This window comes from Tachyglossus aculeatus, chromosome 23 (assembly GCF_015852505.1).
Source record: "Tachyglossus aculeatus isolate mTacAcu1 chromosome 23, mTacAcu1.pri, whole genome shotgun sequence".
Taxonomy (NCBI): Eukaryota; Metazoa; Chordata; class Mammalia; order Monotremata; family Tachyglossidae; genus Tachyglossus; species Tachyglossus aculeatus.
The window spans coordinates 14,185,160-14,200,957 of record NC_052088.1 but is presented as its reverse complement, the minus strand read 5'-3'; the positions used below and the strand labels follow the sequence as shown (position 1 = coordinate 14,200,957).

The window sequence follows — 15,798 nt, the reverse complement described above, 5'->3', positions numbered from 1 at the left end:
TTGGGGAAATGGGCCATCCTGGCGTAAAGCTACTGGAACGGGGCCCCAGAGCTGGGCTGCCATCAGGGCCTTCCATTGACTTCCCAGCACTGGGGAACACTCCTTCCCCTGGGGCAGGAGAAGGCTCACACGCAGCTCCGGCCTCTTTAACTCGGGGGGCTACCTGAGGAGAGCCCCAGAGTGGGAAAGTCGAGGGACCCAGAGACGAGCCTGTGGGGCTTTGGGGTTCAGGGTTGGGCCGGGCTGCAGTAGGTGGCTGGACCTGAACCTGACTTGTACTTCCCAAGCGCTTAGTACAGTGCTCTGCACACAGTAAGCGCTCAATAAATACGATTGAATGAATGAATGAATATGTGTATATGTTTGTACATATTTATTACTCTATTTTACTCGTACATATTTATTCTATTTATTTTATTTGGTTGATAGGTTTTGTTTCGTTGTCTGTCTCCCCCTTCTAGACTGTGAGCCCACTGTTGGGTAGGGACCGTCTCTAGATGTCGCTAACTTGTACTTCCCAAGCGCTTAGTACAGTGCTCTGCACACAGTAAGCGCTCAATAAATACGATCGAATGAATGAATGGATGGCGGTGGCTGGGTGGGTGGAGTGGGATGCGGCCAGGCAGGTGGGGGTGACGGGACCCAGGCCCGCTCCTGGGGCTGGGCCTGTATGGTGTTGGGGTGTGAGTGTGTCTGTCTGTCTGTTGGGATGGGAGAGAGGGGTCCGGTTGAGGAGGCTGTGGGGAGGGGAAAAGGCAGTCAAATACGGGTGGGGCTTACACCACTGGCGGGAACTGCAGAGCTGGGCATGGGACTTGGGGTTTCTACCAGTCCGTGCCCTGCCGGTATCAGATTCTCCTGTCACGTACCATTTGGACTGCCCTGCCCCTCTCATAAAACTGGGAGTGCCCCACCCCCATGTAACACTGTGACTGCCTCACTCCCCACAAAACACTGTGACTGCTCAGCCTCTCATGTAGCACTGTGGCCCCCCCTACTCCCCACGTAACACTATGACTGCCCTGCCTCCCCACTTGACATTCATTCAATTGTATTTATTGAGTGCTTACTGTGTGCAGAGCACTGTACTAAGCGCCTGGGAGAATATAATACAACAACAAACAGAAATATTCCCTGCCGAACACTGTGACTGCCCCCCCACCCCAATAACACCGACTGCCCCTGTAGGAGTTTGTTTTTCCCTGCACAAGACTCAATCAATTGATCAATCCATCGCATTCCCACGGTGTTATTTATTGAGCGCTTGCTGGGTGCAGACTGTAAGCTCGTTGTGGGCAGGGACTGTGTCTGTTTATTATATTGCACGCTCCCAAGTGCTTAGTATAGTGCTCTGCACACAGCAAGCTCTCAATAATACGATTGAATGAATCAGTGAATGCAGAGCACTGTACTAAGCTCTTGGGAGAGTGCAATACAAAAAAACAGACACAGTCCCTGCCCTCAACGAGCTTACAGTCTGCACCCAGCAAGTGCTCAATAAATAACACCGTGGGAATGCAATGGATTGATCAATTGATTGAGTCTTGTGCAGGGAAAAACAAATTCCTACAGGGGCAGTCGGTGTTATTGGGGTGGGGGGCAGTCACAGTGTTTGGCAGGGAATATTTCTGTCTGTTGTTGTATTATATTCTCCCAGGCGCTTAGTACAGTGCTCTGCACACAGCAAGCTCTCAATAATACGATTGAATGAATCAGTGAATGCAGAGCACTATCCTAAGCTCTTGGGAGAGTAAAGTACAACAGAGTTGGTAGACATGCTCCCTGTCCACAAGGAGCTTACGGTGAAGAGGGGGAGGCAGACATGAGTAGAGAACAAAAAATAATAACACATGATTACACACTGCTGCTTTTGGGACTCTCCTGTTGGCATTATGTTGATAGTGGAGTAATCAAACCGCTTCCAAATGAATAGTGTTCCAGGGGCCCTTTGAGTTCCTGATGGGTAGGCAAACATCGGAGGGGCTTGGGCCCAACAAGGGCATTTGCTGCATGTCAAGTTTCCCTGTTTATATTCTAGGGATGTAGAACCCATTTGAAACTCGGTGCTCACCTATGTTTTAAAAATATCTATTTTTATTTAAGCTGCGGAATAGTAATCTTCTGGCTCGTCGACGAGGTATTCCAGAATGCATTCTATTGGTCACTCAGCGCATCACCAAATACCCGGTTTTGGTGGAAAGGATATTACGGTACTCTACAGGTAATGCATTGTTTCTGACCATTTTTTATTTTTTTAATCACACTTCCATCCTTAGATGGGAACTTAAAGGACAGCACATCTGTACCGGTTCAGAAATCCACAACACTGTTCCTGGAGGATAAAACACATGCAGCTTTGAAATTAGTTTGGGGCAGGGGTATTCAGTCAAAGAGTTTACAGTCTAATGAGGGAATAGACAAAAGATGATTTGCAAACAGTCAGTAGCAGGGGGAGGAAGGAGTTGGGATGTAGCAGGAAGAACTACCAATAGAGCAGGAGGAAATGTCTGAATAAATACTGGAATGGACAAGTAAAACAAGGAAATAAATATGTGAATGAATAAAAGCACATCCATAAGTGCAGAGGTGCTGAGGACAGGAGTAAAATAAATACAAGGGGTGGGTGGTTGGGAATTAAGCAGGGGTGTCTTCCTGGAGGGGCTGGGCTTTTTAGCGGGCTTTAAAGATGAGGAGAGCCACAGTTTCAGAGCTTGTAGTCCGTGGTGGTTTAAACATTTCACCTATGTATTTTACCGAAAACAAAATGTCGATCCACGTACCTCTACTAATGGAACCTTTGGGCTGGGTGGCCGGGAAAAAGAATCCGAGATCCTGGGAAACCCTGGTGAGAATGATACTCCGTTGTTTCACTCAGTGAGACACCCTCAGCTGTGAGTCCTATTGGGGTCTGGAACCGTGCCCACCCCCACAACTATCTGGTATTATCTGGTAGTTCTTGGTACGTCCTAAGCCCTTAACAAATACCACAGTGTTGATCGTGATTATTATTCAAAATGCCAATTTGGGGCTTTCAGGGATGATTAACGGGGACCATGCTAACGTGTATCACACACATTTCAGCAGTTGATCTGGGCTGGAGGCAGAATTCCTAAGGCCTTGCTCTCTGTAGTGACTTGGTTTCCCCCAACAGGCCAAGCGAGAGCTTTCTGGAGTTGGCTCCGAGCCACCCTGCTTTGGCCAGGTGAAGAGAAAAAGGGCAGTGCTCCTTGCCTGGAACTCCTGGCCACTCAGAAGCACCAGGGGGATCTTCTCTCTACCTTACCTAAGTGTTCGTTTCCCCCACTAGATCGTCAGCTCCTTGGCAGCTGGGATCACATCTACTGATTCCATTGTACTCTCCCAAGCACTTAGTGCAGTGCTCTGAACATAATTAGCTCTTAATAAATACCATTGATGAGGATGATAATGCTCCATGTGTAGTATTAATGGATGGGTCGAGGCATTCATTCATTCAGTCATATTTATTGAGTGCTTACTGTATGCAAAACACTGTACTAAGTGCTTGGGGGAGAGTACAATATGACAATAAACAGACACAATCCCTGCCCACAACAAGCTTATAGTTTAGAGGTCTCCCCCTTCTAGATTGTGAGCCCGTTGTTGGGTAGGGATTGTCTCTGTTGCCAGAGTGTGCTTTCCAAGTGCTTAGTACAGTGCTCTGCACATAGTAAGTGCTCGATAAATACGATTGAATGAATGAATGCAGGCTTTGACCCAGACTCTTTCTCACCCTGTTGGCACCAAAGGGCCAGTAGAAGTAGGGGTGACTTCTGAGCTCAGGTCCCCGGGGCACTGTAACCGGCCCAGTCCTGCCCTGAACCCCACTGCCCAGCCTGGGCTACCCCCAGTCTGGTCTGGTGTGACGGGCTGGGGATTTTTGGATTCCCACAGAAGGAACCGAAGAACAGAAAGATTTACACAAAGCCCTCCGCCTGATCAAGGACATGGTTGCCGCTGTGGATTTGAAAGTCAACGAATATGAGAAGAAGCAAAAGTGGTTGGAGATCCTGAATAAGATCGAGAACAAAACCTGCACGAAGCTCAAGAACGGCCACGTTTTCCGGAAGCAAACCCTGCTGGGCCGGGAGCGGACTCTGCTGCACGATGGGCTGGTGTACTGGAAGACTGCTACGGGACGTTTCAAAGGTAGGGTGTTGAATGATAATAATGATAATTGCCACAGTTAAACGCTTACTAGGTGCTATGCATGGGGGTAGAGTTCGCAGTCTGAAGGAAAGGTAGGAAGCAACTTGGTGGAGTGGCTAGAGCACCGGCTTGAGAGTCAGAAGATCTGGGTTCTAATTCATTCAATCGTATTTATTGAGCGCTTACTGTGTGCAGAGCACTGTACTAAGTGCTTGGGAAGTCCAAGTTGGCAACATATAGAGACGGTCCCTACCCAACAGCGGGCTCACAGTCTAGGAAGGGCTCACAGTCTAGGAGATCCCAGCTCCCTCACTTGCCTGCTGTATGACCTTGGGCAAGTTACTTAAATTATGTGTGCCTCAGCTGCCCGACCTGTAAAATGAGGATTAAATCCTGTGAGCCCCAAGTGGGAGAGGGACTGTGTCCAACCTGATAAACCTGTATCTGCCGGAGCACTTAGTACAATGCTTGGCTTAAAGTAAACACTTCACATGTACCTTTAAAAACAAATAGAAAGCCAAAAAAAACCCCCCAGGTATTGAATCCCTATTTTATAGATGAAGAAACTGAGGCCCGGAGAATCAGTCATATTTATTGATCGTTTACTGTGTGCCGAGTTCTTTACTAAGCTGTTGAAAGAGTATTGCGGAGTTGGTAGACAGGTTCCCTGCTCGCAATGAGCTTACACTTTAGAAGGAAATTTAAATTGAATTTAAATTCTAGAGAATTTAAGAGACTGGCCCAAGGTCACGTAGCAAGTATGGCTCAGTGGAAAGAGCCCGGGCTTTGGAGTCAGAGATCATGGGTTCAAATCCCCGCTCCACTACTTGTCAGCTTCGTGACTTTGGGCAAGTCACTTAACTTCTCTGGGCCTCAGTTACCTCATCTATAAAATGGGGATGAATAATAATAATAATAATGATGGCATTTATTAAGTGCTTACTATGTGCAAAGCACTGTTCTAAGCGCTGGGGAGGTTACAAGGTGATCAGGTTGTCCCACGTGGGGCTCACAGTCTTAATCCCCATTTTCCAGATGAGGGAACTGAGGCACAGAGAAGTGAAGTGACTTGCCGAAAGTCACACAGCTGACAATTGGCGGAGCCGGGATTTGAACCCCTGACCTCTGACTCCAAAGCCCGGGCTCTTTCCACTGAGCCATGAGACCGTGAGCCCCCCGTGGGACAGCCTGATCACTTTGTTAACCTCCCCAGCGCTTATAACAGTGCTTTGCACATAGTAAGCGCTTAATAAATGCTATCATTATTATTATTATAATTATTATAATTATTATTATTATTATTACGGTGGGGCTGGGATTCGATTGGGCTGGGATTCGACCTAGATTTTCTGACTTCTAGGCCCTTTCTCTTCCCACTAGACCAAGGGGTATTTTTGGCTTTTAGGCTCCAGCCAGTCCACGGGCCATGTCCACAATGTGAGCTCTGGCCACAAGCTCTGGCCCCTCTCCCTCCGGCCCCCGCAAACCAGCTGAGAACTACGGGCCTGCGGCCATGGTGCTGACTTCTTACTTCTGTGTCTGGCTTGCATGAAAGCACGGGTCCGGGGTTTGGTGAGGGAAATGGGAGAAGCCAAAAATCCAGCTCCTCTCCAGCTCTCGGGCATGGCGTTAGGCAGTGTTGTGGCGTGTCTATGCCGAGGAGTAATCTGTGTCAGGCTCCCGGGACTCACTGGCCGGAGAACTGAGGGAGAAGGAGCGAGAAGCCCTCTGCACGTGTCCTCCGCAGGCCTCGGAATATGCTGTCGATAGTAGGAACAGCGTGTTCACCCCTTCTCCCCCTCTCCCGCGCACCCCACAACCCCTCCATCTCCCCAATACAGACTCACCTGTATTCAGCTCAATCTGTCACCGAGCCCCATCTCCCTCTTCCCTGCCTTGCTTTTTCCCCATCCCGCTTTTTCTAGCTCTTAGTACAGTGCTCTGCAAACAGTAAGTGCCCAGCAAATGCGACTGAATGAATGGATGGCCAATTTGAGGTGCGCTGAATAAACAAAATGGTGTTTATTATTTATTAAGCACTTACTGTGTGTCAAGCACTGCACTGAGCACTGGGGTAGATACAAGATAAAGCTAAGTGGGAGGGAGAACAGGTACTGAGTCCTCATTTTACAGATGAGGAAACTAAGGCAGAGAGAAATTAAGGGACTTACCCGAGATCATCCAGCAGCCAAGTGGCAGAGCCGGGATTAAAGCCCAGATCTTCTGAATTCCAGTCCCATGTTCTTTCCGCCAGGTCATGTAAATGGGATGGTATCGGCCCTTTAGTCAAAAAAAAGCAGTCCTTGCCCTGGGGGCCTGGCAGGGTTGGGTGGGCTGGGGGTCATCTTTCCCAGAATGGCTACTCTGGCTTTGCGTCCAGAGATTGTCTCCCCTAATAATAATAGTAATAATGATGATGGCATTTGTTAAGCGCTTACTATGTGCAAAGCACTGTTCTAAGCGCTGGGGGATACAGGGTGATCAGGTTGTCCCACTTGGGGCTCACAGTCTTAATCCCCATTTTACAGATGAGGTAACTGAGGCCCAGAGAAGTTAAGTGACCTGCCCAAAGTCACACAGCTGACAATTGGCAGAGCCGGGATTTGAACCCATGACCTCTGACTCCAAAGCCTGGGCTCTTTCCAATGAGCCAAGCTGCTTCCCTACACCCTTTCTCCCAAACAGCACCACCTCCAAACACCCGAGTATTATTCCAAGGGCAAAACTGAAGCAGCATGGCTCAGTGGAAGGAGCATGGGCTTTGGAGTCAGAGGTCGTGGGTTCAAATCCCGGCTCTGCCAATTGTCAGCTGTGTGACTTTGGGCAAGTCACTTAACTTCTCTGGGCCTCAGTTACCTCATCTGTAAAATGGGGATTAAGACTGTGAGCCCCCCGTGGGACAACCCGATCACCTTGTAACCTCTCCAGTGCTTAGAACAGTGCTCTGCACATAGTAAGCTCTTAATAAATGCCGTCATTATTATTATTACTATTATTATAGTTAAAAATCACTCATCCTCTTTACAAAATATTCAGGGCCGTAGCTGCTCCTCCTCCTGGTTGAAAAGGGAAAGGATGGCGATTAAGAAATTCACTTTTCAAACATTTCTCCTCCTTAGCTGCTCTGATAAAAGACTGGCAAGGGAAGAGGTCAGAACTAATGTGGAAAATAAGATTTGGGGATTTTCAGGGTGTGCTGCTTTGGGCATGTGTGTCACAGTAAATATTAATCTCTGGATTCAATTTCCCATGGTAAAATAGCCTCTCACTAACTGTTTTCTACCTGGTGGCACAGTGTTGATGGTGGGCTACCATACGTCCTTGGTTTATCTGGGACACACCTACTTTGGTAGGCTGGCTCAGTGCTTTGACTCCTTGGTAAAAATATCAACTACAGAATATTTCAATCAATCAGACTTAGCTTTTGTAAGTGCCTTGAAGAAAGTAGAAGGTGAAGATGAGTTCCCAGCCCAAAGAAGGGTTCTTGAGAGCTGGAATGCCACATCAACCTGAACTTATAATAGCATTAGTTCACACGTGCTCTGAGCCAGAACATGGAAACCCTGAGATCCATTTGGAGAACTCAACCATATTTCACAACAACATGAAATCTTGAGCAGTGTCATTCTGGGCCAAACCACTCGTCTACCCAGCCCAGTGTGCTGTTTCCAAGTGGCTACAGGATCCTTGGACGGTGGTTGCCATCCATCATAATGCACCATTTCACATTCCTGATTTTCCATCCGTGTCCATAGCTTTCGCCCCGGGAACCATTATGGCCCACTCATGCTTGTAGTTTTCCAAATTCCTCTTGAACTTGCTGCTGATCCTTTTTATCTCTCCCCTAACCCCAGATCTTGTAGTTGCTGCAATCAGAATATTTTGCTGAGATCAGATCCCTGCTAAAGAGAAGACACCCTACTGTCCCTGGGTGTTTTTAAAGACACTGAATCCCATCTGTGGGAAAGAGGAAGTAGAAACCTAAGTCCTGCCATGAACAGTACATTCTAGATTGTAAGCTCCTTGATGGCAGAGATCATGTGTACCAACTCTACTGTATGGTGCTCACCCAAGCACTTTTAAGGTATTTGTTAAGCACTTATTGTGTGCCAGGCACTGTACTAAGTGCTGGGGTAGGTTCAAGCTAATCAAATTGGACTCAGTCCATGTTCCACATGGGATTCACAGTCTTAATCCCCCGTTTTTTTCAGATGAGGTAAATGAGGCACAGAGAAGTTAAATGACTTGCCCAAGGTCACACGGCAGACAAGTGGTGGGGTCAGGATTAGAACCCAGGTTCTTCTGACTCCCACGCCAGTGCTTTGTCCACCAGGCCATGCTGCTTCTCAGTGCTCTGCAGTGCTCTGCGCTCAGTAAGGGCTCAAAAAATATCATTGATTGATTGACTTCAATTGAGTTTAGTCTCTCTCTTTCTCTCTCTCTCTCTCTCTCTCTCTCTCTCTCTCTCTCTCTCACACACACACACACACACACACACACACACACACACACACACACATTCCCAAGTGTATGATCTGACTCTTCCATTTTTATCGGGGCATCAGATTTACATTTTATTGATGTTGAGGGCATAGACTTCCCCATCCCATGCCAACACCCGTTTGTGGTGTTTCTCTAATTGTTTTGGTTGCAGAAAATGAACCTAGTATTTGCAAAGGAAAATGAACTCTAATATCCTTTATTAAAACTCTTCCTTCTTTCAGATATCCTAGCTCTGCTTCTAACAGATGTGCTGCTGTTTTTACAAGAGAAAGACCAGAAATACATCTTTGCAGCAGTTGTGAGTATGCAGTGGGCCTTTTAATATGCATTGAAACTCTCTTGATCATACTGGAAACTTGACGCCCCAAGTCCCTGGGAGATCGATACTGGTGTAAGGATGTGGGCCCTCGTCGTCACTACACTTTCTTCTCACTGGGACAGAAGTGCCCAAATAGGCCCAATTAGGGTGGAAATCTCATCACCCAAAGCAGCCAAAAACATCCTGTGTTTGACTTGGCAAACCAAGTGGCAGACTCACAAGATGATTCACAATTGAAAAAAAATAAAGACCTTTTCCCTGATTTTACTAAAATGTCTTAAGCGCCATCAGTCAGTCTGGGTTCTGACAAGCTGCTCATCTGGAAAATCTGCCCATGGCACCTTAGAGCCAATCCAATGAGCAACTTGTTAGCAGGTTCTCCTCCTCCTTTCCCTCCTCCTCACACTCTCTCTTTTTTCCCCCTGGTCCCTTCTTTCTCATCCCCCTCCTCTTTCTTTCTTTCTTTCTTTCTTTCTTTCTTTCTTTCTTTCTTTCTTTCTTTCTTTCTTTCTTTCTTTCTTTCTTTCTTTCTTTCTTTCTTTCTTTCTTTCTTTCTTTCTTTCTTTCTTTCTTTCTTTCTTTCTTTCTTTCTTTCTTTCTTTCTTTCTTTCTTTCTTTCTTTCTTTCTTTCTTTCTTTCTTTCTTTCTTTCTTTCTTTCTTTCTTTCTTTCTTTCTTTCTTTCTTTCTTTCTTTCTTTCTTTCTTTCTTTCTTTCTTTCTTTCTTTCTTTCTTTCTTTCTTTCTTTCTTTCTTTCTTTCTTTCTTTCTTTCTTTCTTTCTCTCTTTCTCTCTTTCTCTCTTTCTCTCTTTCTCTCTTTCTCTCTTTCTCTCTTTCTCTCTTTCTCTCTTTCTCTCTTTCTCTCTTTCTCTCTTTCTCTCTTTCTCTCTTTCTCTCTTTCTCTCTTTCTCTCTTTCTCTCTTTCTCTCTTTCTCTCTTTCTCTCTTTCTCTCTTTCTCTCTTTCTCTCTTTCTCTCTTTCTCTCTTTCTCTCTTTCTCTCTTTCTCTCTTTCTCTCTTTCTCTCTTTCTCTCTTTCTCTCTTTCTCTCTTTCTCTCTTTCTCTCTTTCTCTCTTTCTCTCTTTCTCTCTTTCTCTCTTTCTCTCTTTCTCTCTTTCTCTCTTTCTCTCTTTCTCTCTTTCTCTCTTTCTCTCTTTCTCTCTTTCTCTCTTTCTCTCTTTCTCTCTTTCTCTCTTTCTCTCTTTCTCTCTTTCTCTCTTTCTCTCTTTCTCTCTTTCTCTCTTTCTCTCTTTCTCTCTTTCTCTCTTTCTCTCTTTCTCTCTTTCTCTCTTTCTCTCTTTCTCTCTTTCTCTCTTTCTCTCTTTCTCTCTTTCTCTCTTTCTCTCTTTCTCTCTCTCTCTCTCTCTCTCTCTCTCTCTCTCTCTCTCTCTCTCTCTCTCTCTCTCTCTCTCTCTCTCTCTCTCTCTCTCTCTCTCTCTCTCTCTCTCTCTCTCTCTCTCTCTCTCTCTCTCTCTCTCTCTCTCTCTCTCTCTCTCTCCCTCCCTCCCTCCCTCCCTCCCTCCCTTTCTTTCTTTCTTTCTTTCTTTCTTCCTTTCTTCCCTCCACCCCTCCTCCTCCTTTCCATCCTCTTCCACATTTATTGAGCACATTTGTTATGCATCAAAATCTGTACTTGGTCCCTGGAAGGAGACTGGGGAAGCCAAAGACACGAGACTGTTCAAAGGGAGGGTCTGCTAAGGGATGTGCTGGGGGCGACATGGAAGTTTGATCCCTCTAGGGGTTTCACCAATTCCCAGCGTCCCCTCTCCCACCCATCATAACCGTGGCCCCGCAACTCAGGTGTGGGTGGTCGGTCCTCACCCCTTCCTCATAGATCTCTGGCCTCAAAAGCATCGCCACTCTATTTCAGCAGCTTCCCTTCTGCATCCTTTCCTCAGGACCAGAAACCCTCCGTCATCTCCCTGCAGAAGCTCATTGCCCGGGAGGTAGCGAATGAGGAGCGAGGGATGTTTCTAATCAGCGCCTCGTCCGCGGGGCCGGAGATGTATGAGATTCACACCAATTCCAAGGAAGAGCGGAACAACTGGATGAGGCGGATTCAGCAGGCAGTAGAAAGGTAAAGTTCGCAGATTTCCTTTGACTCTGGTTTGGGGCTGCTCCGGCTGGAATCTTGGCATCTCTTCTTTCTGTCCATTTGTCACGCCTGCTTCTGGGTCCCAGTCCGCTTACTCCCTCTGCTCCTCCTTCCTCCCTTGCTCCCCCTGCTCCCCATTCCCCCTGTTCACTCTCCTCCTCGCTCCCCCTCCTCCCCACTTTCCCTGTTTCCCATCCTCCCCACTCCCCCAATCTTCCTCCTCCCCACTCCTCCACTCCCCTACTTCCTGTTCCCCTTGTTCTCCCTCCTTCCTGCTCCTCCATCCTTTCCCACTCCCTCTGTTCTTCCTCTTCCCTGCTCCACCTCCTCCCCCCTCCCTTCCCCTCCACCCCTCCCCAACAGCTCTATGGTCAAACCTGCCATTTCCCTCCATTTTTATAATATTTGTTAAGCACTTATTATGTGTCAAACACTGTTCTGAGCACTGGATGTCTTCAAGTTAGGCTGGATACAGCCTTTGTCCCATATGGGGCTCACAGTCAAATAGGAGGGAGAGCATTTTGCAGTTGACACAAAGAGAAGTTGTGCCGTAACTATGGTCCCACAGCCGGTAATGTAGGAAGTGAGATTAGAACACAGGTCCTCTGACTCAGCTTTATCCTCTAGGCCACGCTGGGACCAAGGCCGAGGAGCGTGACTCTTACAGGGCTCTTCTCAGCAGCCCTTTCCCACTGTCGTAGACAAATTCAGGATTGGAGGGGCCATTGGTCTGACTCAGTAACAGCCTTTCTTGTGTTCTTATATGTTCTTGGAACACTAATGTGAGCCCATTTCTGCCCTTTTGGAATTCATATGCTTTCTTATAAATCATACCTCTGCATATTTGCATTTTATTAATTGTAATATTTATTACATGCTTACTGAGTGCTGAGCACTGAGGTGAGAACTGGGGTAGCTATAAGGTGACTAGACCAGACACAGTTCCTGTTCCAAACAGGCTCGCAATCTAAAGAGATAGGGAGAGCGGATAGCCTATCCTCATTTTACAGATGAAAAAACTGAGGCAAAGAGAGGTTGACTTGAGATCACACAGCAGGTGAGTGGCCAAGCTGGGACTAGAACTCAAGTCTCCAGACTCCCAAGTCATGTGGTCTTGCCACTAGGCCACATTTGCCCATTATTAAATCACCCCTAAACCTATGCTTCTTTAGTTTACCAATCCCCGTTCCTTTAACATCTAAATCTGTGCCCATTTTGGAGCGTCATTTTAGCAAAGGCACAGAAAGGTGCTATTTTCAAGAACTGAGAGAATGGTTCAATGTGGAGCACTGCTGTATTCTATTCCTGTGCTCAGCACTCATGTACATATCTTTTTTTATTTGTATGGGTGTCCTGTATATTATTTCTACTGTCAATAATTTATTCAGCAATATTGCCCTAATATGTTTGTACTACTTTCTGCCATATTCTTGCTGTCCTCCTTGCTTCTGCTCTTTGAAAATGATTTTTGTTCACCTTCCCCTTCATTGAATTTATTTAGCGTTACTGTGCAGAGTCCTGTACTAAGAACTTGGGAGAATACAATATAGCTTTCATTTTAATCTGTCCAATCATATTTATTGAGCACTTACTGTGTGCAGAGCACTTTATTAAGCACTGGGAGAGTACAATACAACAGTAAACACATTCCCTGTCCATAGTGAGCTTACAGTCTAGACAGGGGGAGACAGACATTAATACAAATAAATAAATTACAGATATGTGCATAAGTGCTGTGGGGCTGGGACAGAGGAAGAACAAAGGGAGCAAGTCAGGGCTACGCAGAAGGAAGTGGGAGAAAAGGAAAAGGGGGTATTTAGTCAGGGAATGTCTCCTGGAGGAGATGTGCCTTAAATAAGGCTTTGAAGGTGGGGAGACTAATTGTTTATCAGATTTGAGGAGGGAGGGTGTTCCAGACCAGAGGCAGGACATGGGCGAGGGGTTTGTGGTGAGATAGGTGAGAGCGAAGCACAGTGAGTTGGTTGGCAGTAGAGGAGTGAAATGTGCAGGCTGGGTTTTAGCAGGAGAGTAGCGAGGTGAGGTACAACAGATATATTCCCTGCCCATCATGAGCCTGCAATGTTACAGTAAGATCCTGGGGGAAAGGGATTGTTTGAAAGTACACTATTATAGAGTTGGTAGATGTGATCCCTGCCCACAAGGAACTTACAGACTAGAGTGTTGCCACTGTTGTGCTCGTCTGAGCTCCACCTGCAGCAGGGGGACACCCTTATAAAGAGCAAGCATGGACTGACTGATAGAATTGACAGGCGGGTCGGGGTAGTTTGGGTGGCTGTTTGGCAAGCAGGGCTCTGCGAAGAACCCACGAATGTCATTGTGCTTGTCTCTGGAAGGTGTCCGGAGGAAGAAGGAGGGAAGGTGAGCGAGTCGGACGAGGACAAGCGGAGAGCCGAGGCCGTGGCCGCCAGGATCCAGCAGTGTCAAGGTAGCCGGGGCGGCGGGGCGGGGAGGGCGCGGCCCCAAAATCGAAGGAACTGAAGGGGCAGGGGTCGTCCCTGGGGCGGTTGGCACTGTGAGTCACTGCACAAACAACCAGTTTCCCCAACATGATAGTCCGTCACCCCGAGACAGACTCAACGTTCCCTAATCCTCAAACAGCAAGCACTTAGTAAAGACACAGCCACAGATGAAAGAGATTGAAACTGTGGAGCATGTTGACACAATTCTGTTAAAAAACAAAACAGACCAGGAAGAAAGCTCAGTATAGTGGATGCTTATAAACAGAAAATGAAGCCCGTTTGTTTACTCCCTGCCAAGACAGCGTGAAGCGTAAGGGAATGGCATGGCTGTGTGTTTGTTTGTGGTAATTCACCCTTTCTGACTCCACTGAACAGTGTCTCAAATTTGCTTTCTGGCCTCAGAACTCAGGTTGCATAGTTTGTCTGGGATGAGCCCCCTGCCGCCTCTAGAATCAGCCAGATCACAGGGAAGGGGGACAAGGGGACAAGGGGGACTTTGCCTCTGGTTTCCGACCGGATGATGAGCTCAGTCACAAGCTGCAGGAAACCTTTCACAGAAACCCTCAGGATCCAGGACCAGCAGATCTGCGACTGTCTGGAAGAGAAGCTGCAGATCTACGCGGAACTGGGGAAGATGAGTGGTTTCGGGGATGTGCGGCTGGAGCCCCACCTCCTCATCAAGCCGGACCCCAGAGAAGCCCCCCCAGCCGGGTCATTGGTGACAGCAGCACTGAAGGAAAGTGAGTTGGTTCAGAAAAGCAGGCCCTCGGCAGCTGACCCTCAGGCCAGGGTGGTACCGCGCAGCCGCCTTAAGCCGCTCCGGGGCCGCCGGGGATCCATTCCCTCCCTCGGGCTCATGGGGCTCGGACTGGGGGCAAGGCACTGTGCTAAGCGCTGTACGGGCCCGAATCAGCTCCTCTCCTCTCCCTGCGACAGAGGGGACTGAGGGAGCCCCCTTTTCCTCTCCTCCTCCCCATCCCCCCCGCCCTACCTCCTTCCCCTCCCCACAGCACCTGTATATATATTTGTACAGATTGATTACTCTGTTTATTTTACTTATACATATTTACTATTCTATTGATTTTGTTAATGATGTGCACCTAGCTTTAATTCTGTTTGTTCCGACGACTTGACACCTGTCCACATGTTTTGCTTTGTCGTCCGTCCCCCGCTTCTAGACTGTGAGCCCGCTGTCGGGTAGGGACCGTCTCTATCTGTTGCCAACTTGTACTTCCCAAGCGCTTAGTACAGTGCTCTGCACACAGTAAGCGCTCAATAAATACGATTGAATGAATGAATGGGGAAGGACAATGCACCCACAGAGACAAGCCGAATTCTAAGCGCTGGGGTAGATACAAGCTAATCAGGCTGTCCTACGTGGGGCTCACAGGCACCTTGTGGCTCAGGGGAAAGAGCCCAGGCTTGGGAGTCAGAGGTTGTGGGTTCGGATTCCAACTCTGCCACTTGGCAGCTGTGTGACTTTGGGGAAGTCACTTCACTTCTCTGGGCCTCAGTTACCTCATCTGTAAAATGGGGACAAAGACTGTGAGCCCCCTGTGGGACAATCTGATCACCTTGGGGAAGCAGCATGGAGTAGTGGCTAGAGTCCAGGCCTGAGAGTCAGAAGACCATCCCAGCTCTGCCGCTCATCTGCTGTGTGACCTTGGGCAAGTCACTTCACTTCTCTGGGCCTCAGTTACCTCATCTGTAAAATGGGGATTGAGGCTGTGAGCCCCTCGTGGAACAACCTGATCACCTTGTATCTACCCCAGCGCTTAGAACAGTGCTCGGCATATAGTAAGCGCTTAACAAATGCTATTATTATTATTATTATTATTATTATTATTATTATTATTATTATTATTATTACTTGTTTTGTCACGTCTCCATCATTTTTATTATTATTTTATCCCCCCAGCGCTTAGAACAGTGCTTGGCACATAGTAAGCGCTTAACAAATGCCATCATTATTATTATTATTATTACTGGGTGATAGTTGTGTAACCCCCCCCCCCGCCCAAACTTCCTCCATCCTCCTGACCCAGAGGTCAGAGGTTCGAACAGCCAACTCTTGGAGGGAGCAGAGCGTACCAGAACAAGCACAAGTCTGGGAGTCAGGACCTGGGTTCTAGTCCTGGCTCAGCTATTGGCCTGCAGCATAATAATAATAATAATAATAAATAATAATGGCATTTGTTAAGCGCTTACTATGTGCAAAGCACTGTTCTAAGCACTGG

At 47.4% G+C, this 15,798-nt stretch overlaps 1 protein-coding gene across 1 annotated transcript in view; it reads left to right on the top strand.

The window, feature by feature from the left end:
* ARHGEF28 (Rho guanine nucleotide exchange factor 28) overlaps positions 1-15,798 on the top strand; it is a 265,840-nt gene that overhangs the window by 212,958 nt on the left and 37,084 nt on the right. The window contains exons 23-28 of the mRNA XM_038765447.1: positions 2,104-2,221; positions 3,913-4,167; positions 8,892-8,968; positions 10,885-11,063; positions 13,436-13,527; positions 14,119-14,301. Of these exons, the coding sequence (XP_038621375.1) occupies positions 2,104-2,221; positions 3,913-4,167; positions 8,892-8,968; positions 10,885-11,063; positions 13,436-13,527; positions 14,119-14,301 (904 nt within the window). The remainder of the gene's footprint in view (positions 1-2,103; positions 2,222-3,912; positions 4,168-8,891; positions 8,969-10,884; positions 11,064-13,435; positions 13,528-14,118; positions 14,302-15,798) is intronic.